This window comes from Trachemys scripta, chromosome 11 (genome assembly GCF_013100865.1).
Source record: "Trachemys scripta elegans isolate TJP31775 chromosome 11, CAS_Tse_1.0, whole genome shotgun sequence".
In the NCBI taxonomy this organism is placed as follows: domain Eukaryota; kingdom Metazoa; phylum Chordata; order Testudines; family Emydidae; genus Trachemys; species Trachemys scripta.
In genome coordinates, this window is record NC_048308.1 from 57,781,941 (window position 1) to 57,809,693 (window position 27,753).

At 43.2% G+C, this 27,753-nt stretch overlaps 1 protein-coding gene across 1 annotated transcript in view; it reads left to right on the forward strand.

The window, feature by feature from the left end:
- NBEAL1 (neurobeachin like 1) overlaps nucleotides 1–27,753 on the forward strand; it is a 150,866-nt gene that overhangs the window by 80,611 nt on the left and 42,502 nt on the right. The window contains 17 exon segments of the mRNA XM_034786588.1: nucleotides 1,289–1,374; nucleotides 5,186–5,275; nucleotides 12,353–12,521; nucleotides 13,586–13,719; nucleotides 14,403–14,562; nucleotides 14,659–14,761; nucleotides 15,590–15,746; nucleotides 16,756–16,914; nucleotides 17,365–17,524; nucleotides 17,900–17,988; nucleotides 21,152–21,358; nucleotides 21,360–21,734; nucleotides 22,282–22,457; nucleotides 22,842–22,995; nucleotides 26,544–26,672; nucleotides 27,179–27,484; nucleotides 27,592–27,741. Coding sequence (XP_034642479.1) covers nucleotides 1,289–1,374; nucleotides 5,186–5,275; nucleotides 12,353–12,521; nucleotides 13,586–13,719; nucleotides 14,403–14,562; nucleotides 14,659–14,761; nucleotides 15,590–15,746; nucleotides 16,756–16,914; nucleotides 17,365–17,524; nucleotides 17,900–17,988; nucleotides 21,152–21,358; nucleotides 21,360–21,734; nucleotides 22,282–22,457; nucleotides 22,842–22,995; nucleotides 26,544–26,672; nucleotides 27,179–27,484; nucleotides 27,592–27,741 — 2,804 coding nt within the window.

Consider the following 27,753-nt stretch of genomic DNA (forward strand, 5'->3'; position numbering starts at 1 on the left):
CTGCCCAAAACCTTACACCCCCAACCCCCAGACAGCCCCCCCCCTGAACTCCTGACCCATCCAACCCTGCTCCCTGTCTCTTGACTACCCCTCCCCAGAACCTCCCTGCCACTTCTCTGACCCCCGGCCCCCTTACTGTGCTGCAGAGCAGCGCGCTCGGCAGCAGGGGAGGGGAGCAGGGTCGGAGCTCCAGACTGCCGGAGGCCGAGAGGCGACGGCCGGCGATCTGTGAATGCAGGGCGGGGGGAGGGAGGGAGAGGAGGGGACTGGTCTCAAGTTGCAGGGGAGAGGAGGGGGAAGTGGAGGAAGGGCTCTGGCTGCCGGAGCCCCGTGCGAGTGGCTCGATCCGGCTGGCTGCCCTGTAAGCCCCACACGCTCTGCATGGGGGACGGGGGAAGTCCGGACATTGACAAATTCCCCCCGGACGCTATTTTTAACTGAAAAAAGCCGGACATGTCCGGGGGAATCCGGACGAATGGTAACCCTATATATAACAATTAATAAAACTTAAAAATAAATCATACTTCTGTGTGATCTTGAAAAGAAAACTAAACTTGTCTGAAGGGCTTGAAAGGCTGAGCTCTTTGAAGTGTGAACCACTTGTATAAACTCTGCAACCTTGAGTGTCTTTTCACGTTATTTGTTAACATATGGGCATGTAAGTGAGAGTATTCAAGTGTATTGCTGTGGTTGATAAGCCACTTAGAAGTCATTCAGCCTTGGGAGCTCATCCTTTAGGATTTACATTAGCAATTGAAAGATGATCTTTTCCAGAACATTTTATACACATCATCAAAATGATCTTTAAAAAGATTAGGTGTATGAGTTACATGATGTATTATTACTACCAAAAATTGTAAAAAGAATGCACTTTGATAAGTGAATAATCACAGCATTTTAAAATAAATGTAATCTCATTTTGTTACTATATAAAGCTGGCTTCAGGATCTGATCTTCCTAACTGCTGATGGTCTTTAGGGAGAGATGACAGTTGAGTGTGAAATGGAATATTTGTAAAGACAAAATACTGACAATTTTTGAACATACAAATCTCATTTCATATAACTTAATTTGTTTTTTAGCCAGAGGTTTATTTGTAAAGAGTAAAACCCCATGGAATCTCAGAGTTATTTTTTTAAAATTATCTTTTGGTTAAGGAGATATGTCAAATATTTGGTCAGGATATGTGTAGTTCAAGTGTCCTATTTGTATCTCTAGCAGAGTGTAGCGTAGTAAAATTTATTAACACAAACTTTAAATCTAGCATGTACATAAAAATATTTTACAGGCCCAAACTGTCTAACTCCATGGAAATCCCAAGAGTCTGAAGTGGCCGATCTGCCCAGTAAAGTGCTTCTTCACTATACACCCAAGGTAGTAATCAGCATGTTTTCCATTCGCTTACATACTTTACAGTGGTTTGTTTTTTCTAAAGGTTAAAACATTCTGAACAGTAGCTTTCAATATCTACAGATTAACTTTTAGAATGGAACAGGTTTGCTTTTATGGACAAAGTTTTCTTTATTCCTTGAAGTGATGTTGTCCGGCTATGCCGGAAGGACAGGAGACACTGGCTGTGGTTTAATTAGGCCACAACTTTATTCCTAAATATCGGTGAGTACCCAGCAGATAAAAGTGTACAGTGCAAGTAATTCCATAACAATTTACATATACACAGGGGGAGTGCTGTCAGCCCCACCCATCAAGTGAGGTTGGGGGGTGGGGGCTATGAAGGAGAGAGGATTGGCTCGCTGATGAACCAGTCATAGCCCCGAAACTCCTATTTCTGCTCCTTTAAAGAATACCTCTTTTAAATCCTTTACCAATCCATTGTATCTGATCACCATATCCTTTCTCCATGGAGAACCTGCACTGGATATCTGCCACAAGGAGGCTCCAGCAATTAGCTTGTCTGCTTCCCCCCGCATACCTAGCCAGGCTCCCAGACATCTACTAATGTCCTCTTTAATATTGGCCAAAAACTTGTCAGCTCCCAAATCTAATAGGGTAGACCCTATCCTCCCTGAATCATTCTGATGCCCCCTATGCTAAGTCCGGATGAGAAATTACTGATCCCCCAGTGCCACCTATGGATTTGGCCACCTCCCTATTCACATACCTCATACACTTGTCAACCTGAGGGGGCTGCACAGCTCCCCCGCCACACCCTGCGGTGCAATTTGTCAGACCAGATAACTTTTCCCTGGAGTAAAAATTCCAGGATCTGCCCAAGTCTCTTTTAGCTCTGATCAATAAGTCCACCCTTCTACACATTCCCTAATAATTTTCCCCGAGGTGAACCACAATCATATCTGTTTGCCAGAACCTGGAAATGGATGACAGGGGAGTGAGCACTTGATGATTACCTGTTCTGTTCATTCCCTCTGGGGCACCTGGATTTGGCCACTCTCGGAAGACAGGATACTGGGCTAGATGGACCTTTGGTCTGACCCAGAATGGCCATTCTTCTGTTCTTATTTGTTGCCTGCTCAGAGGCCATCACAGTGTACAGATGGGCCATCAGCTGGTCCCATAACATGCCCCCGCTCCCCTGCTAGCTCAGGATTGCCTCACCACTGATGTCCAGCTGCACACCTCCAGACAACCTGGAAGCCTACATGTGTGCCCAGTAAACAATAGTGTGCCCACAGATCTACACCGCTGTCTGCCTGGCCTGCCAGTGTCTGGAATACAGACATAAGGGAAAATTAACACTGATTCCCCACCTGGGGTCTCACATACGTTCTTTTTGCTTCAGAATGTCTACACCCAATTGCCTGAATTGCACTAGCCCCCAGACCTAGCTGGACCACTACTGTTACCACCCCAATCCTGAATGAGTGGGAACCAATTCATGTGCTAAAGCCCCAACCCTGTCAGACCCCGTCTTAAAACTGTAACAAACTAGTATGTTGTGAGGGGATTCCCAATGTCATGAATCAAGAGGGACCCATTCTTTCCTGGCCTTATTGCCACGTATGCCCTCACAGCCTCCACTCTGCAGATCCCAGGCTCACCATAATGAATTCATCCTGGCCTCCTTGATCTGCCTTTGACATCTTCAAAGTTAATATCACCGATTGCCCCTCCCAATATATATCTCTCAATTCTAAAGCTCTTCCCGAAGAATCCCTACAGGACTCAAGTATTAGTTTGCTGACCCTAAAGCTCCAAAAAACGCTACCGGAAATGCCTCCCTGACTCTGCAACTTACAAATGTAGATTTGTTTTTGTTACAAAAACTGCACTCAAAGATAAAACAATGTAAAACTTTAGAGCCTACAAGTCCACTCAGTTCTATTTCTTTTTCAGCCGATTGCTAAGACAAACAAGTTTGTTTACATTTATGGGGTCCTACCTGTAATTCCCCATCCTGTAGTGCACTTTCACAATAAAGAGATTGCACTACAGTACTTATATGAGGTGAATTGAAAAATACTATTTCTTTAGTTTCTTTTTTACAATGCAAATATTTTAATTAAAAAATAAAGTGAGCACTGTACACTTTGTATTCTGTGGAATAATTTAAATCAAAATATTTGAAAATGTAGAAAACATCCAAAATATTTAAATAAATGGTATTCTGTTATTGTTTAACAGTATGATTAAAACTGTGATTAATCGTGATTATTTTTTTAATCTCCTGATTAATTGCAATTAATATTTTTAATTGTTTGACAGCCCTAATGGATACCCATTGCAGTATTGGACAGAAAGGACTCCCTTTCATGCCCTGCCTCTGCAACTTCCATCTGGTGCTGGTCACACTCTGGTGCTACCAGCCTGGTCATTCTGCTGTCCTGCAATCTGTTTGTTCAAATGTCCTGGCTGTGGGTGACCCACTACACCTTGTAAGCCTTGTAGTGCTATGGAAACAATTTTGGAAGCAACTACCCAGATGTCTTGAATCAATTCTCTGTTGGCTACCGCACCCGCAAATGCAGCTAGTTCACCATGGGGAGTGTTTGCTTCCCCAGGATCCATGCTACTTCCCAGCAGAGGGGAATCCATTTGGTAGACAGACCACACTGGGAACCACCTACCCCAGTCCTTGCCCGTGCAGTGAAGATCCCACATCCCCGGTCTCCCATGGTCTCCCAAGCCCCACTCTGTGCACCCTGAACTGGGTTTGGAACTTCCATCCCTGGCTGGAAGGGGGACACCTTTGCTCCTCCTGTTCTCACAAATCTGCTAGAGCCCTGCTCTAAGGAGTTTGAAACTTCTTCCCCTTTTGCCCCAAAAACACTTGCTTCTCCTGCTGCAGGTTGGAGGGAGGATGCCTCCCCCCTCCACCTCCCTGTTCTCACCAGTCTGCTACCATGTGGAGCCACTAGAGTGAAGTTTATGCAGCTGTTCCTGCTGCACAGCTGGTCCAGTTAAAAGAGTGGGGTGGACCTAAATAGTCCCCCCTTTCTTCCAGTCACCTGAGGTGGGGGATGGGTTACCGTCCCCACACTAACCTGGTCTGAAGCTGCAGCACTCTGGCTGTCTAGCCTTTAAAGGGATCACACACCTTTTCCTACAAGCCAGACAATGGCCCCCACTGCTTAATGTGGGGTGAGGTCATTTTACATGATATTGTGGAATAAAACTTAAAGAACCACAGCTGGATGGCCCTTTGGGGTGGTATCAGAGTGTGAGTGTTGTGAGCCTGTTATTCTCGCCCTCCTGCTTTTACTGAAAAATGGTGTGTTTTGTTTCCCACCCTTTTAGGGTTGGTAGCTTTTTCTGTGCATTTACTTTTTGGTTAGAATGTTTGAATAGACTATCTCCCGGCACCGGTATTAATGCCTCACTTAGTATAAAGGGTATGAGTCAGCACTCTCTCCTGAAGGACAAGTTGATAATCTAACTAATTTCCATTGACATGAGTAGTGTGGGTTCCTGGATTAGGCCTTGCACTGTCCATAACTAAACTATAGATTTGTGTATTTTATTTCTCATTCTACCAAAAGGCCAAGAATGCTGTAAGTGGTGACATTGTGAATAGTGAATCCAAGATACTAGGAAATGTATTCTGGGTATCCCACATTGTTGAAATCTTGCCATTAGTATCACCACAATGCTGTTTCCTGCCTTACCTCAGTATGCCATGCACTCTTATGTAAATTTATACAGGTAATTCGGTGACCCTGAATTTGTTTCAGAAGTAATGCTGAAGCTCATATTTTCTTCCTTTTTTTAGGCCTGCAGAAACCCAATCTGCCTTGACCTGTCCACAAATCTTTTACATGGAAGACTAACTGGAAACAAAGTAGTGAACTGGGACATCAAGGTAAATTAATATTAAATCATCACAATCTGATGTAAATACAAAGTAGTTATCGTATACTGGATGCTTAAGGAGTGCTAGATGTTCCCATTGTGCAGGAGCAACATCACACATAGCAGTGTTTTCAAGTGAATTAAGCTAATTTTAGGGTTGTGGTGGTGTCAAAGTAAATTTTGGGAAAGTGGAGTCAGGCTAACACAGTCATAGATAATGTTTCAAAACACATTTAAAATTAAAATATTAACAAGTTTTGGGGTACTGCGAGTAATAAGTTTTATATTTTGAGAGCATTTTATGACCTCTACTTTTATCACCCTAAATCTTCAAAGTGTTGAACAAACATCAGTTAATTAATTTTCCTAGTCCTCCATTTAGGCCAATGTTTCTCTCATGTTCCCACTTCCCCAGAAATACTCTAACGATTTAGTTCTTGCAGATTCATGGAGAGAGGAAGAGATTCACTGAGTGTGCACCAGCTTAGTCTATTATGTCACTGTTTACCTGTTTATTCACTAACTTACCCATCTGCCAACTCATTCGCACACACTAATCTCAAAGATCAGAATCACACCTAGTGTATATAGGAGCAACATTGATTTCCAGGTCTGACTTTGACCCAAAAGTATCATCTAGGCTAGGGCTCACTTACTTGGTATACAAATTGAAATGAACTACCACGCTGGAATCCTCAGGTACAAAATATTTTTTTTCTTCTTTGAGTGCTTGCTCATGTCCATTCCATTGTAAGTGTGTGTGCTCGCCACATGCAGCAGTGCCAGAAGTTTTGCCCTGAGTAGTATCCATAGGGGATCAGCTCTGGCACCCTCTGGAGTGGGGCGCGTATGTGCCGGTATAAGGGTCGCCATCGGCTCCCCTCTCCCTCAGTTTCTTCTTACTGCCAGTGATGGTGCTGGAACGTCTCCTTGTTTCAGCAAGCTTTTCTGTCTCTACTGTGTCTAGTAGTGAATTTGTTTTATAAACTAGTTTAGTTAATAGTTCCCTTAGTGTTAAGTTAGAAATAGTTAGTTAGTCCTGTACGGGACTTGGCCGAGGTAGGGGGCATGCCTCGGTCCCTGGGCTTCAAACCTTGTGACTGTTGAAAAAACATATGGTAGTCAGTGATCCCCGTAGAAGCTGCCTGAAGTGTTTAGGGGAAACAAGTGTCACATTTGCAAGAGCTTCAGGCTACGGACTAAAAAGAAGCGGGACATTCATCTCCGAGTGCTCCTTATGGAGTCGGCCCTTGCACCGGCCTCAGAACCAACAAGATTGCACTCTGCTCCAAGCACTTCAGCTTGGTCCAGAGCACGCTGCCGGCACCAACCTCCAACCGGTGCCAATCCTCATGCCCGGTACCAGCTTGGTTGAGAAGCCCTTAGTCAGCTCCTGCCACTCCATCCTGACCAAGGGGAATAAATTGGAGCTGGGTGAATAGCCCGGTGCCTACCTGGTAACTGGCCGCACCAGCCAGTCTTATTAGCCCAGAGCTATAAAGGCTGGGAGGAAGCCAGAGAATGGGGGGGGGGAAGGGAAAGAGAAAAGTCAAGCACAGAAGGAGGTGGGAGTCTCCTAGTCTGTTGCGGGCTAGGCCTGTTGAAGGCAAAGTAGCTGTGAAGCCTGTATACAGTTGGGAACTCATGGTGGGAAATCTACTGAGAGTAAAGAGCATGGGTGTTGCACCAGACTGAAGTGTCCCTGACTCGTTGAAGAGGGAGGCCAAGGGGCCAAATACCAAGGGGTGCACCTGGACCCCGTTACACGTGGGGGCTTGTCCAGGACTACAAGCCACCGCTAGGGTGTGGCAATCCGAAGATGGAGGGAACCTTGCAGTGGCTAGCCAAGCAGCAGGAGGAGATGCAGAAAGCACTGCAGGCCTTCCAGCAATCCCACCAGGTGGAGAGGCAGGCCTTTACTCGCCTGACAGGCCGGACAGCAGAAGACTCTCCAGGACTTTATCAGAGAGCAGGCCAATGTGCAGCAGCAAAAGCTGCAAAAGCTGGTGAGGCCCCCGGGAGGAGATGGCACCCGCACGCCAGGGCTAGTCCTGTGTAAGATGGGCCCCACCCATGAGCCCGATGCCTTCCTTTATACGTTTGAGCGGGTGGCCATGGGCACTGAATGGGATAGGGCAACCTGGGCCCTATGACTGGCCCCCTATCTGGCCGACAAGGTGCAGGTTGCCTATATGGCGCTAAACAATGAACAGGCCACGGATTATGACATGGTGAAGGTTGGCCCGGTGGATGGAGGGTTTGAGGTCCCAAACCTTTGCCTGGAAGCTGACGGACTGGGCCACGTGTTGGATGGACACCCAAATGGTGGGGGAAACCATGGAAAGGGTGATCCTTACGCAGTTCTCCAGGGCCTCTAAGAGACTATGCAAGTCTGGGTCCAGCGACACCAGCCAAACATGGTAGAGGCCGCTGTTAAATTGAGAATACGCGGAGGTGAATTTTCCTCGAAAGGAGGGTAGGACATGCCGAGACCTAGAGTGGGGGAGGAAGCCTTGAGAACTCCCCTCCCCTGGGAGTAGCCCAGAGAAGAAGGAGACCACCAAGGGAGCCCCTAGTCTCCCGGAGCAGCTTGTATGCTGGCGATGTGGACGGCCAGGACATAAATGTAAGGACTGCCGGAGATGGAATGTTGCCTAGCCAAGTTTTGCAGCTGGACTGAAGTTGGAGGGTGGAAAAAGGAGCGAGGGCTGGCCACCATCCCCATGCAGGTGAGGAGGAAGACCTAGAGGGGCTCAGGGGACACGGTCTTGGCCCACTCGCTCATTCAGAGGGGACTGATGAAGCCACATTGGTTTATCCCCGGGGCAAGGATGAAGCTGGAATGCATCCAAGGGGATTGAAAGCCCTGCCCCATGGCCCAGGTGCCCCTAGAAGTAAGGGGCAGATTTGCCTGGTAACGGATTAGGGTAGTAGAGGAGTTACTGTACCCCATGGTACTGGGGACAGACTGGGATCCCTTCCCAAAAGGGTCTGACCTGATTCTGGTGTTGGAAGGTGTGCTGTTTGTGAGCCCGCAACCACTGTCTCCCTGTCTGACCTCGGTTGGGGAGTGCATCTCGATACACTGCAGACTCAAGGGTTATGGTCTCAAAAGGAGCTTGCGTTGCATATAAATGTCAGGGAACTCAGAGCCATCCACCTGGCTTGTGATATCTTCCTTCCCCAACTGTCCGGCCGGGTGGTGCAGGTGTCGACGGACAATATGGCTTCCATGTTCTATGTCAACAGGCAAGAGGGAGCTTGATCATCAGCTTTGTGCCAGGAGGCCTTCCGTCTGTGGGACTTCTGCATCCAGCATGCAATCCATGTGGAAGCCTCTCGCCTCGCCGGTGTCCAGAACACACTGGCTGATCTCCTTAGCAGGTCCTTCTTTTCTCACCATGAGTGGTCCCTTCACTCAGAAGTCGTCAGAGTGCTCTTCCAGAAGTGGGGAGCTACCTGAGTGGACCTATTAGCCACCAGACGGAACAGAAAGTGTCATCGGTTTTCTTCTCTCCAAGGCCTTGGCAGAGGCTCGCTATCTGATGCTTTTCTCCCCTCTTGGTCAGGAGACCTGCTGTACGCCTTTCCGTCAATTCCGCTCATCAGCAAAGTCCTCTCATATAATAAAGAGGGACAAGGCACGGGTCATTATGATTTGCTCCAACATGGCCTCACCAACATTGGTTTGGCATGCTCGTGGACCAGACCGGGGCAGCCTGGTGGCCACTTCCAAGCTGCCCGGACCTACTCTTGCAGGATCACGGTAGACTCCTGCACTCGAACCTCACCTCTTTCCACCTCACAGCTTGGATGCTGCGTGGCTGAATCCAGAGGAACAAGCCTTCTCTAGTCAGGTACAGCAGGTTGTCTTGGAAAGCAGAAAGCCTTCCACCAGAGGAACTTACCTGGCAAAATGGAACTGTTTCTCCTGCTGGGCATCAGAGCAGAATATCTCCCCGACTCAGGCATCTCTGCAGTCCATCCTGGATTACCTGCTTCACTAAAAGCACCAGGGTCTCGCCTTCTCCTTGATCAAAGTTGACCTGGCAGCCATATCGGCCTTCCATCTTCGCATCCAGGATAGATCGGTGTTCTCGCATAAGATGTTGATCAGGTTCCTGAAAAGCCTTGGAAGACTCTTTCCACTGATCTGGGACCCAGTTCCCCAATGGGACCTCAACCTGGTCCTCTCCAGACTCATGGATCCACCCTTTGAGCCTATGGCTTCTTCCCTTTCCTACTTGTCATGGAAGGTTACATTCCTTGTAGCTATTACCTCAGCAAGACATGTAAGATTAAAGCCCTCACTTTGGAGCCCCCATACAGGGTATTCTACAGGGACAAGGTCCAGTTGCGGCCCCATCCGGCCTTCCTGCGAAAGGTGGTGTCGCACTTCCATGTCAACCAGGATATCTTCCTCCCAGTGTTCTGTCCAAAGCCTCACACAACCAATAAGGAGAGGCAGCTCTACATTCTAGATGTCAGGTGTGCCCTGGCTTTCTACCTGGAGTACACCAAGCCCTTCTATAGATCAACCCAGCTCTTTATCACGATCACTGACAGGATGAAGGGACTTCCAATGTCCTCTCAGAGGATTTTGAATTGGATCATCACCTGCATCCGCACTTGTTACAAGTTGGCACAGAATGTGCCTCCACCAGTAGTGAAGGCTCACTCAACTAGGGCACAGGTGTCTTCAGGTGTCTTCCTGGTGCATGTCCCTATCCATGACATCTGCAGGGCCACAATGTGGTCTTCAGTTCATACGTTCACAATGCTTACGCCATCACCCAGTAAGCCAGAGATGACACTGGTTTTGGCAGAGCTGTGTTGCAATCGGCACTCCTACCTGCCTCCGTGAACTCCTACCTGCCTCCAGTGGTACTGCTTGGGAGTCACCTACAATGGAATGCACATGAGCAAGCACCCTAAGAAGAAAAGACGGTTAACTTTCGTAACTGTTGTTCTTCGAGAAGTGTTCCATGACCCACCCTCTTTCCCCCCTGTTGGAGTTCTGTCAAGAAGGAACTGAGGCGGGGGGGAGCCAGTGGTGCCCCTTATACTGGCGCATACGCGCACCACTCCAGAGGGTGCCATAGCCGGTCCCCTACGGATACCACTGAGGGAAAAACTTTGGGCACCGGTGCATGTGGCGAGCGCACACACCTACAATGGAATGGACATAAGCAGCACATCTTGAAGAACAACAGTTACAAAAGGTAACCGTCTTTTGAAGTGGGGTTGACCTGAGTTGTGAGTGTAGGGAATTTGTAGTAGAAGACTATAGTTGAGGACTAATATATGCACAAATAAATGGGAGCTGTCTGCAGTGAGCATGAAGTTCAGACTCTTGTGAAAGACTCCCTGTGTCAGTAATAGTGTACATTTAATGACAGCTATTCTGTACTGATACTCACTCTTTCTCTCTCAAAGTGAATGTTGTAGGAGAATAGGCTTTGTGTTAGTTGACTGATATGCTTCCAGAAAGTGTAGGAACATTTACTAGTTAATTTTGGGTGGTCCAATTTATATGAACAATTTAAAAATGCCATGATTTTGTTATCCTTGCCCAGAGGTGTAAGAATGCTGCTTGTACACCACTGGTTCCGTGTGGAGCTATGTTGAGCATAGTTCTGCTCAGCAGAAAGTGTGAAGAGCTCATTATGGGATTGTCAGGAGCCAGCAGCCCCCCACCTCCAATTGTGGTCTTTAGAAGACACTGCATAGGTGCTGGTGGGGGCACTATCTAGGAATTCTGTAGGGTTAAAGAGAAACGAAATAGCAGTCTCAGACTTCAGACAAGTGTTCTGCATGTTAACTAGTTGGCTTGTGCTTGTGCCTATGTAGCTTATCTCTGCACTGCCTCTGAGAGGTGCTTCCTGTTTTGTTCTCACAGAGACAGCAAGGGCCTATTGGAGAGATACATTAGGTGTGAAAAAACTTGACAAGGGCCTGCAGGAGAGGGATTCTGCAGGCTGAAGAGAGAGGTGTTGTGAAGAGGTATGGGGTGGAGCGAAGCAGTGGAAGGAGATAGTAATGAGAGAGATGGGGAGGTAAACGTTGGAGAAGGAGAGTGGTGTCCCCTTCCCAGTACCCAAAAGGAAGAAGTGGGGGAGTACCCACATAGTTTTTGGTGGTTTTTGTTTTATTGTTTGTTCACCTGAGATGTCTGCGTATGAGAGAATGTGGAGGTTGGCCCTTTGTCCAAGTGCTTAAAATTAAGAATACAGTATAGACCCAAAATAATCATGACATAAATTTAAAATAATTATTTTTAGTCTGTAGATATGGTATGTGCTGTGAAATCTCTTCAAAAATCAGTCTTTCAGTTGTGACCATTCGTGTAATTTATTAAAGAACTCTGATACACTTCAGTTTTCAATGCACCGAGAGCATAACAGGTATCCCTGGCTAGCTTGCTAACCGCTTATTGAATTTGTCAAATTCCCTATTAGTGTACAAAGGATGATGAATTTTAGGAGATAGTAAAGGAGTAGTAAAGGAATATAGGTTTCATTAACATTACTTAGCAAATGAAATAATTTGCGTTATCATTTTATTTGTATTTAAACTTTCTGAAGCAGAGACTTTTTATAGGGACACTATTAAACTAAAATTCACGTGTATCTAAACTTTTTAATATACTTTTTAGTGTTAATTCAAAGAGATCAGAAGAGAGAGTACATTTCTTTCTGTTCTCCAGTATATGTATTTGACAGTATTTTCTGTCATGTTGTCTATTTCACTTAGAGTGAGTTTCCCATGTTATTTGTCAGGTGTTTCATGCAGCAACAGAGGAGAGAAAAAACAAATTGTTGTAAAATCACAGAAGTTAGCTGAAAGACTTGCAAACAATTGTTGTCTGAAACACCTTTAAACCTACTTTTAAAACTGTTGTGAAGTTATTACTGTTCTTTTTAACTAGTTTCCAAGTGACATGGAATTCTGATTAACTCATAAGTACATAAGTGCCCTTCTTATTTCTTTTACATTAAATATTAAATAGGTATTTCTTTTACATTAAAACAACAACAACAAAAACCCTACAAATTTGTGCATGCTTTCTCTCTCCTCCTCCCTATAGGATATGATAAATTGTATTGGTGGATTGAATGTGCTGTTTCCACTACTGGAGCAGATCAGTTTTCTCAGTGGACAGGTGCCTGAGAGGCCTGAAGGGGAAACTATACCTCAGGAACTGGTGACTCCAATAGAGGGAGACTGGGTGGTGTTATCATCCACAAAGGCTTCAGGTAGGAAAGTACTATAGATTTGAGACCATATTAAAGTTAAAGGTTTAATAAAAACAGAGGACTACAACAGTGGAACGAATTGGTTTATATGATTACATATTAACTCTATTATAGTAGCCATGCAGTTTTAATAAACTATTTTTACTCTGAGTTGGACATCAAATAAGATAGGATTTCAGCACTGTTTAAAATTAACTTCAAGAACACACAGGACACATTCATAGAATGAATTTAATAGCAGTATTTTGCTGTATTAACTTTATGTACTGAGTCAAAATGTGTACATTTATTTCTAAATCAAGTGGTTCTTTTGCATATCTAGAAAAATAAAAAAGGGCCTGATCCAAAGCCCACTGAAGTCAATGGCACATTTTCCCATTGTTTCAGTGGGCCCTGAATCGTGTAGTATTTCATGTTACGAACCAGTAGCCTGCAGAATTTTAGTTAAATTACTGAAGTTCTTAGTAATTTATGAATATGCTTTTAAAAAAACCCATATGAAACCACAGATTTCCCTCTTTAAATTTTAAGAAAACTATTTTTAAGTAGCTCTTCAGCTGTGCTGAATTAACAGCTTGAAGAGAATTCTTGTAATCTTAGCAGAAGCCTCTTAGAAATTAAGACTTGTGAAGGAATATGATACAACTTTTGATTTTGCTTCATTATTTCTCCCTCCTAATTTAAAGTAGTTCTAGGTATAATAGGCATATCCGGATGTGGGGAAAGAGGAAGAAATGTATGTGTAGAGCAAGTGCAGATCATGCGAAAGACAATCCAGGTTATGGCTTAGAGAAGAGTATCTTGCCCAGTGCCACAGGTGAATGGACAAAGCAGCTGAAGTCACGACTGGCATTTGCTTTGTTCTGGGGAAGCATATAATGACTTTGCCTCAGCATCACAGGATCTAAACACCATCTACAGCAAGGTAGCAAATATCAGTGGAGAGAGGAAGCTCAGAAAAATAGTGGAGAATAAAAACACTTGATTTCACTTCTTATTCCTCCTAATTTGACACAATAATGAAATGATAAAAAAGGGTTTTAACTGAACAATCTGTTTTGCAGAGGCTCGTCTAGAGAAGAATATTGTTGCAACTTTCATCTTGATGATAAAGCATTTTATTCAAAGACACCCTATTAACCAAGATAATCTCATTCACTCCCATGGAGTTGCTACCCTAGGAGCCTTGTTACAGAAGGTGAGAAGTTATTTCTCATGTAATCAATGTTATGGGTGAAATCCTGATTCCACTGAAATCCATTAGGCCATGGTTTCATTCTAAATGTCAAAGGTTTTTTGAGGTTCAGACTATTGTCAAGCGAGTATCTGTGCTTGCTGGTGCATAGGAACATAGAGTTAGCATAACTAACTTTGTACTTCCCTTCTGTCTTGCATATGTACAGATACAATACATAGACTAGTATAATATTTATACATTCTTGTAGATTTCTGAAAACAAGATGTTATGATCACATTGATGACTCCTAGTCATAGTGTTCTGTTCCCTCCCTCTGAATCATCTGGCACTGGACACTGTTTGAAGACAGGATACTAGGCCATTTGGACATTTAGTCTGACGCAGTATGGCCATTCTTATGTTTTGCTGTGTTTGTTACAGATTTCCCAGTTCAACTATTTAAACTAGAACAAAAATCAGATAAAAATTTCTGTCAAAAATCTTTAATTCAGATGTCGAATTATTGAATTATTTCAAACAGCTGTTTGGTTTAACAGAGTTGTTGTAAGGAAAGCAAATACTGTATTGTTGTGCAAGACTAGGGAGTTGATCTGATTTTAAATATCAGTTTAATAGAAAATGCATATGCTGCGCATTAAATAACTTACTATTATATCCCCTGTACCCATCTGTTTGAATTTTAGGTGCCAGGCAGCTTGATGGATGTGAATGTACTGATGGCTCTGCAGTTATTGATAGAACAGGTCTCTGTGGAAAAAAATGTGCAACTTTTGCAACAGATGTATCAACATTTACTTTTTGACTTTAGTATCTGGAACCGTGGAGACTTCCCTTTCCGGATTGGTGAGATCATACAACTTGAGATAGTTAGCTAAAACACAGTACCTTTGCTCTTCATAAATCCCTGTCTAGGTTCTAATGGAAAGCTTTGTATTTTAGGACATATACAGTACCTTTCCACAATCATCAAAGACAGCAGGAGGCTCTTCAGAAAGAAGTATGGAGTGCAGTTTCTGCTAGACACACTCAGGATTTATTATGGGTATGAGGTTTATGCTCCTTAATTTGTTGTATGCAATTGTTACCTTTTTCACAAAAGACCAGGCAGAAAACATGAATTAAAAGTGAGAGCTCATCAGGTTTTTGAGTTTAATTCTCCTTTACCTAAATTACTACTTTCCCTTGACCCCTGTGTTAGAACTAGACTGTAACAAGCCGGGGCCAGCTCTAGGCACCAGCAAACCAAGCACATGCAGAATTTCAGAGGCGGAATTCCGGACACCTTTTTTTTTAAAAAGCAGCAAAGAGTCCTGTGGCACCTTTATAGACTAACAGATGTATAGGAGCATGAGCTTTCGTGGATGAATATCCACTTCTTTGGGATCTTCAGGACAAGCTTTCACCCTTAGTGTGATAGGCTTACATCAATTTATATCTGCTTATAATTTTCAATGGTGTCTTCAAGGAAAATGGCTAGAGATTTATTTATAAAAATGAAAATTGAAATGCTTTTACATTTCTATTTAGATGGTAAGCTCTTTGAGACAAGGGCCATCTACTCCCTAGCATAACGGGGCCCTATTCTTGGTTGCCCATTAGGCACTACCATAATAAAAATGCTTAGTAAAAATAGTAAGTCCCCAAATCAGGTTTAGGTCCACATCTGGGGGTTTATCAGGCTCCAAAACCCAGTTCTGTTTTTGGCTACTCCCACTTTGTCATCTTGAATATCAGCCCAAGGATAAGGTAGCAGGGTTACTAAAACAAGTAGTGGAAGTATTAGCAGAGTGATATTTATAAATCATAAATTGTGTAATGCAAGAAATGGTTTGTTTTTTTTTAACTGACCTTTTTTCCTTGTCTGTGTTAGTAGTGGCTGTAAAGACAGGGACTTAGCTCCAGATGACCTCAGAACAATACAAACATTCCTATATGGACTGATCAAATATTTCCTAAGCAAAGGTGGGACACATGAAGAAATACAGAGCATCATGGGATATATAGCTGCGACCAGTGAAGAGGAACAGGTATTTAATATGGCAATAGTGAACATCTGCAGTTGCTTCCTACTTTTTAGTGTTTAGGAGTTTTGACCATAGCTTCCTACATTTCTGCTCTTGTGCTGTGTAGCATTGCTGGCAAAAGTCCTGTGACCAGGCTGACTTCCTCCATTACAAATCTGTTTTCTTTTCTTCCAGTTCTGCCATCTTCCTAGCTAAAGTCTTCTTCACCAACTCAATTGAATCTCATACCCACAATCCCAACTGACTTTTTAGCCACCTTTTGACTCTCTCCTCAAACCCTCCCTTCCCCTCTTCTTGCCACCATTTCTCTTTCTGCACAGGATTCTTTCAAGAGAAAGTTGACAAGGTGATGTGACCTTCACCCTCCCCTTGGCTGATCACTGATGCAGAAGTTTCTCATCTGCTCTCCTTGTCTAATGCCTCCACTTGTCCCAGTGATCCGTCCCATCTCCTGATCTCCCTTGTGCCCACTCTCATTCCCTATTTTACTCTTCTCCTTAATCTCTCACTCTTCTTTGGCTCTTTCGTCTCACAATACAAACACGCTTTAGTCGTTCCCATTGTAAAAATATCTACCCTTCACCTTCACTTGCCTCTCCAAAGCCCTATCTCCTTTCTCGCTTTCATCTCGAAGCTCATTGAGCACATTGTTTATAATCACTGTTTGGAGTTCTTCTCTTCTGTGTTTGTTTGTACAGCACCTAGTACAATTGGGTCCTCGGCTCTACGGTAATACAAGTAATGACAAATGCTCAGTTTAAGCCTCTTTTATTTACAGTTTTATGCAAGTGCCCTCTGTGCATGTGTGTGTATATATTTAGGAACAGCTTTACAGACACTAAAGCTGATTGTAAAAATAATATGGTTGAAAGGGGCATTGAGACTATTCTGAAAATGTGATGTAAGATGCTGTATTTAGAGGGAAAATAGGATGTTTCCCCTTGAGTTGGGCATTATAGTCATGGTTACATGGATTATGGGTTTTATTTAGGTGTGTGTTTTTATTTCGTAGCTCTGTGGGATTCTTGATATACTCTTCAGCCTACTTCATACAAGCCCAACCCGGGACCAGCTTTTCTTGTTGCTTTTTGAACCAGGAAATGCTGATATTCTCTATGCTCTGTTACTGAATCAGAGATATTCTGACAGGCTAAGGGAACTTGTATTCAAGGTAATACATTTAGTATAAGTTCTTTAATGGTAACTTTTGCAAATGTATGCTCTCTTTCATCTGAAATATCTTTGGCAGTTAAACCCTGTTTTAAAATGGATACAAATTTATGTAGAATATATTAATTTAGCGAACCTGCTTATAGTTATTCTTTAGTAGTAGTAGTACGCTGACTAGAAATTATAAATTCTTCACAGTTGCTACTTACTGTACTTTTCATAATGGAAACTGTTGTCTTCCAGTGAAGTAGAATATTTGAAGATTTGGTATCTTTAAAGATCAGAGAGCACCTGCATTTATGTTTGTATTAGTATTTATGTTTTGGGGGCATTTTTCTTTTAAAAATTATGCACAGACTCAGACTCTATTAATAAGATGGCTTGGTATTTGTATATAGAAGGCATGTGTAATTTTCTGTACATATGTGATTTATGTGATCTTTCTTCGCAGATTGTAGAGCAGATGCTGAAATGTACTAAAGTCTATGAACGGAGTAAACAACGTATGAGACTCAGAGACATGGGATACTCTGGGCTAGGGCTCCTTCTGAATGAATCCCCAGTTACCATTTCTCTTATTAAAAATCTTCTTAACCAAATTCTGTATGCAGGTAATCCAAGACACATTGACAGATTGCCTACTAGTATTAAATCCCTGCTGGATTTTTTTAAAGACAAAAATGTTTGATTATGAATTATTCCCTTATTTATTTTAAGCCTCTACCCCCTAGTCTGTATAGTGGTGATGAAAACCAATCTACTTAGTAAAGTTATTCTATTCTAAATGTGCTCCAGGTTAACACATTTATGCTGATGGTTTCAATTTACTTAGTGTTTAAACATAATTTCTTAAAGGTGAGCTGCAAAACAAACTTACATTTGTCCCATTTACTAATCCTTGATGTATAAAGATGGCCGCAAGGTTTTTTTTATCATTTTTTCCCCTGCTTGTATGATGTCTGTTTGTTTGTATTCCCACCCTGCAGATCCTGTTGTGAATTACAGAGACCTCATAGCTGTGGTGCACCTGTCTCATAGAGCAGATATAAATGTTAGAGTGGCCATCTGCAAAAAGGTTAGTGTTCTTAAAAACAGGAGGCCATTTTACCTGTTGGTAATGACGTGGGGAGCTGCAGTGCTTATAGTAGGGGTATATGACATTATGTTAATTTTAAATTATGACTCCTGCTAATAATGTGAATCTCTGATGAACCTGACCTGCTGTTTGTACTCCACATTACTGTATTATCAGTAATTTTTAAACTGTTCTATGTTCTATGATTGTCAAATGTCATGTATTTTCTACAGAAAGGAAATACGGAACTGTTTTAATGACCAACTTCTCTCAAACGATGTTCCAAAGGTCATGAACAGAGGTTACTTTCAGAATTTTACTCAGTTATTTTAAGAGAACATTTTCTGTGGGTTTTTTTTGTTTTTTTTTTTAATTCATTTCTAAAAAGGTAGGTTGTGAGCAGAGGAAAGGTGCAAGGCAGAAACCGAATTTAGTGTGATCCTAAACTGGTGGTGGTGGTGCAGAGAGAGAGACCGATGGAAGAATGAAAGACTAAAAAAGGCAAACAGTAAACCTAACCACTCACCATTCATCCTGGATATTTTTGCTAATCTACCATGACGATGACACTATTGGGGGGTCGTCCGGGCTTGATGTCGATCCAGGAGACGATGGGCCAGGCTCATCTGCTGCTGGTTGTTTTTTCTTGAAAAACATGGTGATCGGCAACTGTCGTTGTTGTCTCTTGAGCTGCTCAAACATTTCTTGATACTGTCTCAAATTGTCCGTAATACTACGTGTGTTTTTGAGGCTTTGTTCCATAGAGGGATCATATTCAGAAATTAAATCATTCAAGTGTTTGTTTCGCTGCTTGGAACACTTCAGCAAATTTATGAAGATTCCAACTTGCAGGCTTTTCCTGTTCATCATCATCTTCGTCTTCTGTAGACGATTTTATCAGTTCCTCTAATTCTTCGTTAGTAAATGTTTCTCTATGGCTCTCAATTAATTCTTCAATTTCTTCCTCAAGGATGTCGACGAAGCCATCACCACCCACTTGCCTGCCTACCTGAACAATGTGTTTCACTTCTTTGTCAATGGTCGGGAAACGCTTAAAATCATTCACACATTCTTTCCATAGGTTTCACCAACATGCAATAAAGCCTGAAACAGTCAATGCATCCATTGCCCGTTTAATATCAGTGATGCAATTGGCAATGTTGAAGGACTTCCAACACTCCATCACATTAAGATTGGGATCAGCATCCATAGCGCTACGTATCCATGAGAACGTAAGCCTCATGTACGTGGCCTTGAAACAGCGAATCACGCCTTAGTCGAGAGGTTGGAGGATGGCGGTGGTATTGGGGGGGAGAAAGATGACTTCAAGGTACCGCTTGACCTCCAGAATGAAACACTTGTGGAACCAATCCAGAAATAATACTGCCATCACCCAAGCCTTTTTATTTGATTGCCAGAACACAGGCAGGAGATTTCTGTTCTTGCCTTTTAGGGCACGGGGATTTGCAGCCCTGTAGAGCAAGCCCGGCTTTATTAAATGCCCAGCCACATTGCCACAGAACAACACAGTCACACGGTCTTTAGCTGCTCTGAAGCCAGGGGCTTGTCTTTCTGATTTCGAAATGTAAGTGCAGTTGGGCATTTTTTTTCCAGAAGAGCCCAGTCTCGTCAGCATTAAAAACTTGTTCCGGAAGATAGCCCTTTTCTTCTATGATTTTTTTTAATTGTTCGGGATAGGCTTTTGCTGCCTCTTCATCGGCAGATGCAGCTTCACCAGTAGTCTGTACGTTTTTGAGGTTGAAGAGGTTCCTAAAACTGTTAAGCCAATTCCTTCTCATCAGAAGGCTGTCCCTCTTCGGCGGGAGGTTTGAACAGTGCGTAGAGGCTAAGAGCCTTTTCTCGCAATGCGTTGCCATCGATAGGCACATGTTTACGGTTCATTTCTTCCAGCCATAAGTTTAATGCCTTTTCAGTCTTCACTAAAGTCTTATCACACACCTGGCTTGTCACTGTAGCAGTTATTGGAGCACTCGATGCCACGGCTTGAAGAATTTCTCTCTCTTGAATCTTGATGGCACAGATGCTAGATTCGTTGCGGTCATATTTACGCGCCACATTGGAGACCGCTCAATAAGTCCATCACAGACAGTTTTTCCTCCAGCGTTGGAACAGATTGCTGTTTCTTCGACTGAGCACCGGATGAAGTAGTTAGCTTGCGTTTAGGGGCCATAGTGTACGAAAAATATGTATCTTTAAACACTAGAATCACACTCAGTGTGGCGAGATGCTCACACTATGAGAGGCACGCGGGAACTGAGACCAACTGAGAGAACAGCAGATTCACGTCTCCCATCTCATTCTCACTCCGGGGCATACGCTCATTGCGCACATATAGTTGAATTCGCGTAAGTTAAATGCGCGTATGATGCGACTTTACTGTGTGTGTGTGTGTGTATGTGTGTGTGTGTGTATATATATAATCACCATTATTTGTCCTTTTTATTCTAGCTCAGCTGTTTCTAATCCGATATATTTTGTAATTGGTTGTATTGATTTTGTAAACCAGTGTTCTGAATATGGATCTGTGTTGTGGTGTATGTGACTGCCTTTTGTGGAAATAGTTGTAAAAGGGGGCCTAAGAGATGGAAACATTACCGATGTGCTATAGTTAGCTTTGTACTTTATTTCAATATCAAGGAAACTTTGTTTCTGCATTTAGTAATAAATTAATGGGGGGGGGTTGTATTTTTTTTAATCATACATTGTTAGCTTTTAACAAGCTATAGTCTATTTCTTACCACACCAATCATTATTTTCTTCATTAAAATAAGATTTAGGTTCAGTAGAATAAAAGAAATACGTGCAATTTTCAAAATGATTGTATGACTATCTGATGTCTAACTTTGTTTTCTATTGTAAATGATTACTATGTGATTATCTTAATTCATGCAAAATACTGAAGATCCATACCAACACGAGAAAGTTAAATATGTATTTCACTTTCTCCTGTGAAGAATTATCTATAGCTCATATGTGCTGTATGCCTATTGACTAATTTATATTACAGAATTTTTTCGCAGAAGGCATAAAATGTAATGGAGTATGAAATGTGTGATTAAAGGCTAGAATGACTGCAGTTATGTAGCAAAGATTAACGTGTCCATGCCTGGATATTTAGCCTGACCTCTTGTGCTCTCTGCAGGTTTTACAGCTTTTACATTCCCAGCCGGATGCAGCACAGCAGATTTCTCAACAGCTAGCCTGGCAGGAGACATTGGTTAGACTATTCCTAAAAGAAAACTCCGACATCAGGAATGGACTTAAAGAGAGCAGGACTGACTCTACAAAGGAAGATGAAAAAAAAATTCCTCCTGAAGAGCTTCGGAAATGCTATCCTGATCAGACAGAGGGGGGGGAAAGCTGGTGGCTTTGCCTCAGTTAATGGTTCATATGATCAGTGGAGCGTGGAAGACAGCAAATCTTTAGATGTCCCCAGCTGTTTTTCTGGTACATTGCTGGAAGGTACTTCCGTGGAAGAGATGACTTTCAGGTCAGAGGATCAAGAAGAGTTATGGCACAGTAATCCTTCACATTTGCGTTTAGATCTGTCTAGCGTGGATTCTTATGAGCTGGCTGATAGTGGGAATCAAATGACAGATAGCCTACCCAGCACACCATCACCCATTGAAAATTCAAAGCCATTCTCTGGTCAGCCTGACAAAGAATCAAGCGTCCTCAATGATATGGGATTCAGCATTGATCTTTCGTTATTTGAAAACCAAGGAGTAAGTAATCCTCCCCATCCGGTCTAAACATGTATAATTCACAGTACTTTTAATTCTTTTAAAACACTCTCCCCAATTAGATAGTTATGCTGTTCTCCCTCTAACAGAAGAGCGGATAAAGCAGCTCATTTGCATTTGGATATCAGTGCTGTTTGTTGCAGAATAAACATCCAGCTTTCAAGGTTGTTGTTTTTTTTAAGTTTGCTGGCTGAAATTGTAACTTTATTCTTTAAATCAAAGCTATATTGGAATGATCTGTATCATCCTCATCAAGGGAAAAGTTGTGCTATGGCCAAATCAGTGGTACTAAGACTCCAGTCTAAATTCTTGCATAGAAAGTAAAGCAAATATTAATTTAATAATCTGGACTAAACATCAGTGCAGCATAATTTTAGGTTAATGTTTTCATTTAGTCAGTGGGCAGACTCTTTAGGCTACAATGTTAAAGATGATGAAACTTTCCAAGCATTGTGTACTGTAACGAATAACAAACCTATTTGAGGCATTCTGAACTATGAAGAGTGTGAATTCCTTGATTGTTTCATAGGGATCTGAAGAGGAGCTCATACAGTTGCTCACAGATGTCCTGCTCTGTGTGATGTGGAAAGGTTTAGAAAGGTTTGACGATGCTGTCTGGATTGAGAGGGGACAGGTGTTTTCTGCACTGACCAAACTGGGGATATCTAATGAGTTACTGCAACCTTCTGATGAAATAAAACTCAAGTGAGTATAGTGTCATGACAGATTTCTTCTTTTCTTTTGGAGGGGAAAGGGGAAAAAAGATGGAATCAGAGTTACATTAAATCCTGGTGAAAGACACTTAACTGATTTACTTTTATCCCCTTCATTCTCATGCAAGTATGATCAGACGTATATCTACACATCTGTACCTATTTATAAATTGAATTTATTTGACAGAACTTAAAATTGTATGCCCCTGATTTTTATGAAGATCACAATCTCCTTAATCTCACTGGTTTACAGAGTAGAAGACCATAATATCACTACGTACACTTAGGCTCAGTTAAATATTTTATGGGATTTTTTTAAAAGCCATTTACTCTTAGAACATGTGATAATTACTTTGGGATTTTGTTTTCCATTAAGCTTGCTAGAGAAGATGCTGGAATGGACAGTCACTGATAACAGAGACACAAAAGCTCTTCCGACACATGCTGAAAATGCCTTCCGGCTCCTGCTCATTGTACAGGACTTTCTACAGGCAGAAGGGCTAGTTAATTCAAACTTATGGACAGAAAAGGTATAGTAGCTGCCTAATGGAAACTCTCCTAAATTATAGAGGGGCTGAAACATTTATGAAAGAGTTGTCAGTTTGAGTAATGTCACCTTGTTCTTCAATCATATGTAGGACCCTATCAAATTCACGGTCCATTTTGGTAAATTTTAGTGTCATAGGATTTTAAAAATCATAAATTTCATTATTTCATATATTTAAATCTGAAATTTCACAGTGTTGTAATAGGGGTCCTGACCCAAGAAGGTGTTTGGGTGGTGGGGTCGCAAGGTTATTGTAGAAGGCTTACAGGGGGTACTGCTACCCTTATTTATGCGCTGTTGCTGGCGGCGGCACTGCCTTCAGAGCTGTGCGGCAGGTGAGCGGCGGCTGCTGGCCAGGAGTCCAGCAGAAGTTAAGCATGGCATGGCATGGTATTGCCACCCGTACTTCTACACTGCTGCCTTCAGAGCTGAGCCCTCAGTCAGCAGCCGCCACTCTCTGGCTGCCCATCTCTGAAGGCAGCAATGCAGAAATAAGGGTGGCATGGTATGGTATTGCTATCCTTACTTTTGTGCTGCTGCTGGAGGAGTGCTGCCTTCAGAGCTGGGCACCTGGCCAACAGCTTCCTCTCTCCAGCCATCCAGCTCTGAAGCAATGCAAAAGTAAGGGTGGCAATACTGTGACCCTCCTAAAATAACCTCGTGACCCCCTGCAAATCTCTTTTGGGTCAGGACCCCCAATTTTAGAAACACTGGACTCCACCATGAAATCTGTATAGTATACGGTAAAAGCACATGAAAGACCAGATTTCACAGCAGGAGACCAGATTTCATGGTCCGTGATGTGTTTCTCATGGCCGTGAATTTGGTAGGGCCCTAATCATGTGACATTTGTTTTAACTAGAGACTAAGCAGAGTGTGGAGCGGATTTGACTGCCCCTTTAAATACTGGAATTTTATATGCACATGCCATAGGGATATTAATATTGCAAGTACATGAGTCCTTAATGGCACCCTTGATTAAAGAGCCTTATCTTTACAGACTACAGAAAAGCTACATGAATGCTAGAACAAATGAAACAGTGCTAACCATTTTCTAAGTAGGTGTTGGTCCAGTGATCAAATGGTATGCTTCATATTGTAGGTGTTGTTTAAAGTGGCAGCCAAAATCATGGCATTCATTCACTCTCTGCTCTTTGTCACAAACTGAGGAAGGGGACTTCGGATTTTTAACCCTGATTTTACTTCCAGCATGTTTGTGAGCAGATTTTGGGTCAGATGCAAAAGTGACTTAAATGGCTGGTGGAAGTGTGTGGGTGGGTGTGAAAGTTCCAAATTCAGATGGCTGTGTAAGGTCAAGCTGGTGTAATTTACATGCCAAGGGGGACAGAACGGTGAGGTAGTAGTGGAAAAGCAACCAACAGGAAAGCATAAGAAGGTATAAAATAAAGAAGGCTCCCATCCTCTTGTTGGTTGTTTTTCCTGCTACAGAGTTCTTTCCTGTCTGCTCCATGTGCAAGTTACACAGACTTAAAATTTACCCTAACAATTGTATAATCTATGAATAATGATTAAGGCTGCGAGTCTGTAATGGAAGTCACGGATTCCGTGACTTCCGTGACTTCTGCAGGTCCCTGTGCGGCTGAGCCCAGCGCTGCCCAAGCAGTTGTCTCCAGGACTAGCTGGTCAGGTGGCCCCGAGGACAGCCACCCCAGCCGCTACTGTAGCGACTCTGCAGTCAGCCGCTGCGGTATCAGCCACTGCTCTGGTGGCCATGGGCAGCTAGCCCCGGCCAGTGTGGCCGATCCTAGGGACCACCTGAGCAGTGGTCCCCGGGTGGCTGGCGCAACTGCTTCCAGCAGCCCCTGGTAGCAGTCCCTGAGCAGGTGGAGTAGCTGCTTCCCGGGGTGGCCTATGCAGCTGCTGCCAGATATGGTTCCTGGTGGCTGGAGTGGCCAGAGTAGCTACTTCCCTGGGCGGCCCCCGATGGTGCCTGGGCGGCCCCCGATGGTGCCTGGGCGGCCCCCGATGGTGCCTGGGCGGCCGGTGCAGTTGCTGCCGGTGGCCCCCAGCAGTTGGTGCCACAGCTAATCCTGCCCCCCCGGAGCAACAGCCCCCCAGCAGCGCCCCCCAGCATGCCCCCCCAGCTTCTCCCCTAGCAGCGGCCCCTTCAGACACCCCTCTCCCAGCAGCGGTCCCAATGCCTCCAGCAGTGACCCCCTTAAGATTTAGTCACAGGTATTTTTGGTAAAAGTCACAGACAGGTCACGGGCTGTGAATTTTTGTGTATTGCTCTTGACCTGTCCATGACTTCTACTAAAAATACCCGTGACTAAATCGTAGCCTTACTCATAGTGTACAACCCTTGGCACCAACACTGTGGTAAAGACATTGGTACTGCCGACAACCCCCTCCTCAGTACTGATGCTCTCAGTACCGCAGCAATTTTTCCACCCCAAAGATCGTCTGGTATTTTTAGGATTGTAATCTCCACTCCTTGGTACCGACCTTACTCTAGCTCGCTCAGTACTGTGCCAACTTACTCAACACCTAGATCAGTTCCTCCTTTATCCAGTGACCAGGATACTGATGCTGATGAAGGGGAAATGCACTATGTTTCTGAGATTATAAAAAGATTAATTTTACTCCTAGTATATGATTAATGACATCAACATAAGCTTGAGAAGAAGAAAAAGAATGGAAGTGGCCCAAGGTTCTGAGCACCTCACAGGATCAAACGTGAAGGTTACAAACAGGGCAGGGATCCTGTTTGCTTAATTCTCTCAAAAGCATCATGTAATGAAACAATAAATTAATTTTTCATTTAAATTGGATAAAATGGAAAGGAATGTAACATAAATGCACACTGAGTTAAAATGTTTTACCTTTTATGGTGTGTATGCACTTAAGTGTAGAGCCGTTTTTAATCAAAACAATCATATTCTCAGCCACTCTATTTGTAGAATTGACACTTACCGGGAATGACTTAGAGAAATAGAGTATTAATTTTATTTTTATATACACACACAACTGTTTTTGTTCAGGGGATAGATATTTAGTCAAACTGCACCCGTAGCTGTTGCAGTCCTGAATTCTGTCACAATTAGTTGTAGAACCTCTGTCCCAGAGTATAGTTAGTTAATTACATTGGATTCAGTTGAAGTAAGGGGGACAGCCTGCTTTGTTTGTTGTGGTAGGGTATGTCTAGACAGCCTGTGGCAGTGAGCTTCCCTGCTGGGGTTGATACACTTGGGCTTGCATTACTGCACACAAATAATTGTATAGACATTGGAGCTTGGGCTCTGAAGCGCACCCTCGTCTCTAGGCTTCTAAGTCTGAGTTCCAGCCTGAGCCACGTCCTCAATACAGCTGTTTTTAGCAAGGCAGCACAAGCCCAAGTCTGTTGACCCGGCTGGGGGGCTTGCTGCCACAGGCTACGTAAACATACCCTTATAGACCTCCTCAGACCTTCAAAAGGATTATTTGGTGACTTTACTTGTAGTTATACTAGTGTCTCAGCACTTCGTATTTTGTTTCCTTTTTCTTCACACAAATCTTTCACTTTTACACTAGCTTTTAGAAGAGCTGGTGACACTCATTGACAGCCTGTCACTCTGGTACTCTGCTGGCCCAGAATCGATCAAGCTCTCCCAAGTGCAGGTCCAGTTGCTCCTGGGATTCATTGGACAAGATAACTTACAGGTTTGTTATTTATTAATGTGTCTAATACTATATGTAACATTCGTGCTGATTATGTAACACTAGAACTTTCAGTGACTGTTCGCTTCAGTGAGCTTGCTGATGTCACAATCCTCAGACTTGTTATAAGTGAGAGGCTTCAGCTGCTGCCACCACATGCAGACTCGTTACACATTCCTCTCCATCCACAGCTCTTGAAAGCAGTTGCGTTTCTAACTCATTAAATTAGATGGTAAGCTCTTTGAAGCCAGAGCCATCTCTACTGGGTGTGTCTCTGTGTACAGTACTTATCACAATGGGACTGTGATCCAGCCAGAGGCATTTGGGCAGTACCATAATGCAAATAAATTAATAGTGGCTCAGTGTATTGAAATCCTATACTCCTCTAACTTACTGGAAGTTTCACACTACCTAACAAACAGCGATAGGAGTCGCACAAAACCCTGTGGTGAAATGTAGCATGCATGCACTAGCCTCACAGGGGTTTGGTTTGGTTTTTCTCTGTCCAGGTTTGCGCTATGGCAGCAGCCAAGCTAAACACCCTTCTTCAGACCAAAGTAATTGAAAGCCAAGCTGAGGCATGCTACCTCTTGGGGAAGTTGGAAGGCATCCTGAGTAGATCAATCAAAGAGAAGACAGAAACATACGCATTCTTGATTCCCCTTGTTCGAACGCTGATATCCAAAGTTTACCAACTTCTCTTCATGAACCTGCACCTACCCTCGTTGCCTCTCACCAATGGCAGCCCCTCTTTCTTTGAGGACTTCCGGGAGTATTGCAGCTCTGATGAATGGCAAGTTTATATTGATAAATATGTAAGTAATGGCTTCTTCTTGGCTTTCTCTCTATTTTCTTCCATTAGGGAGGAGAAAATCTGTTCAACAATCATCTTGATTTTTTTTAAATATTTCTTGTGCATCAGATTATTCCATATATGAAACAGTATGAAGTCAATACATTCAGTGATGGTCATGAGCATATGGCACTTTATTGGAAGGACTGTTATGAGGCATTAATGGTGAATATGCATAAGCGAGACAGAGAACGAGGAGAAAGCAAGCTCAAATTTCAGGTAAAGTCTTTA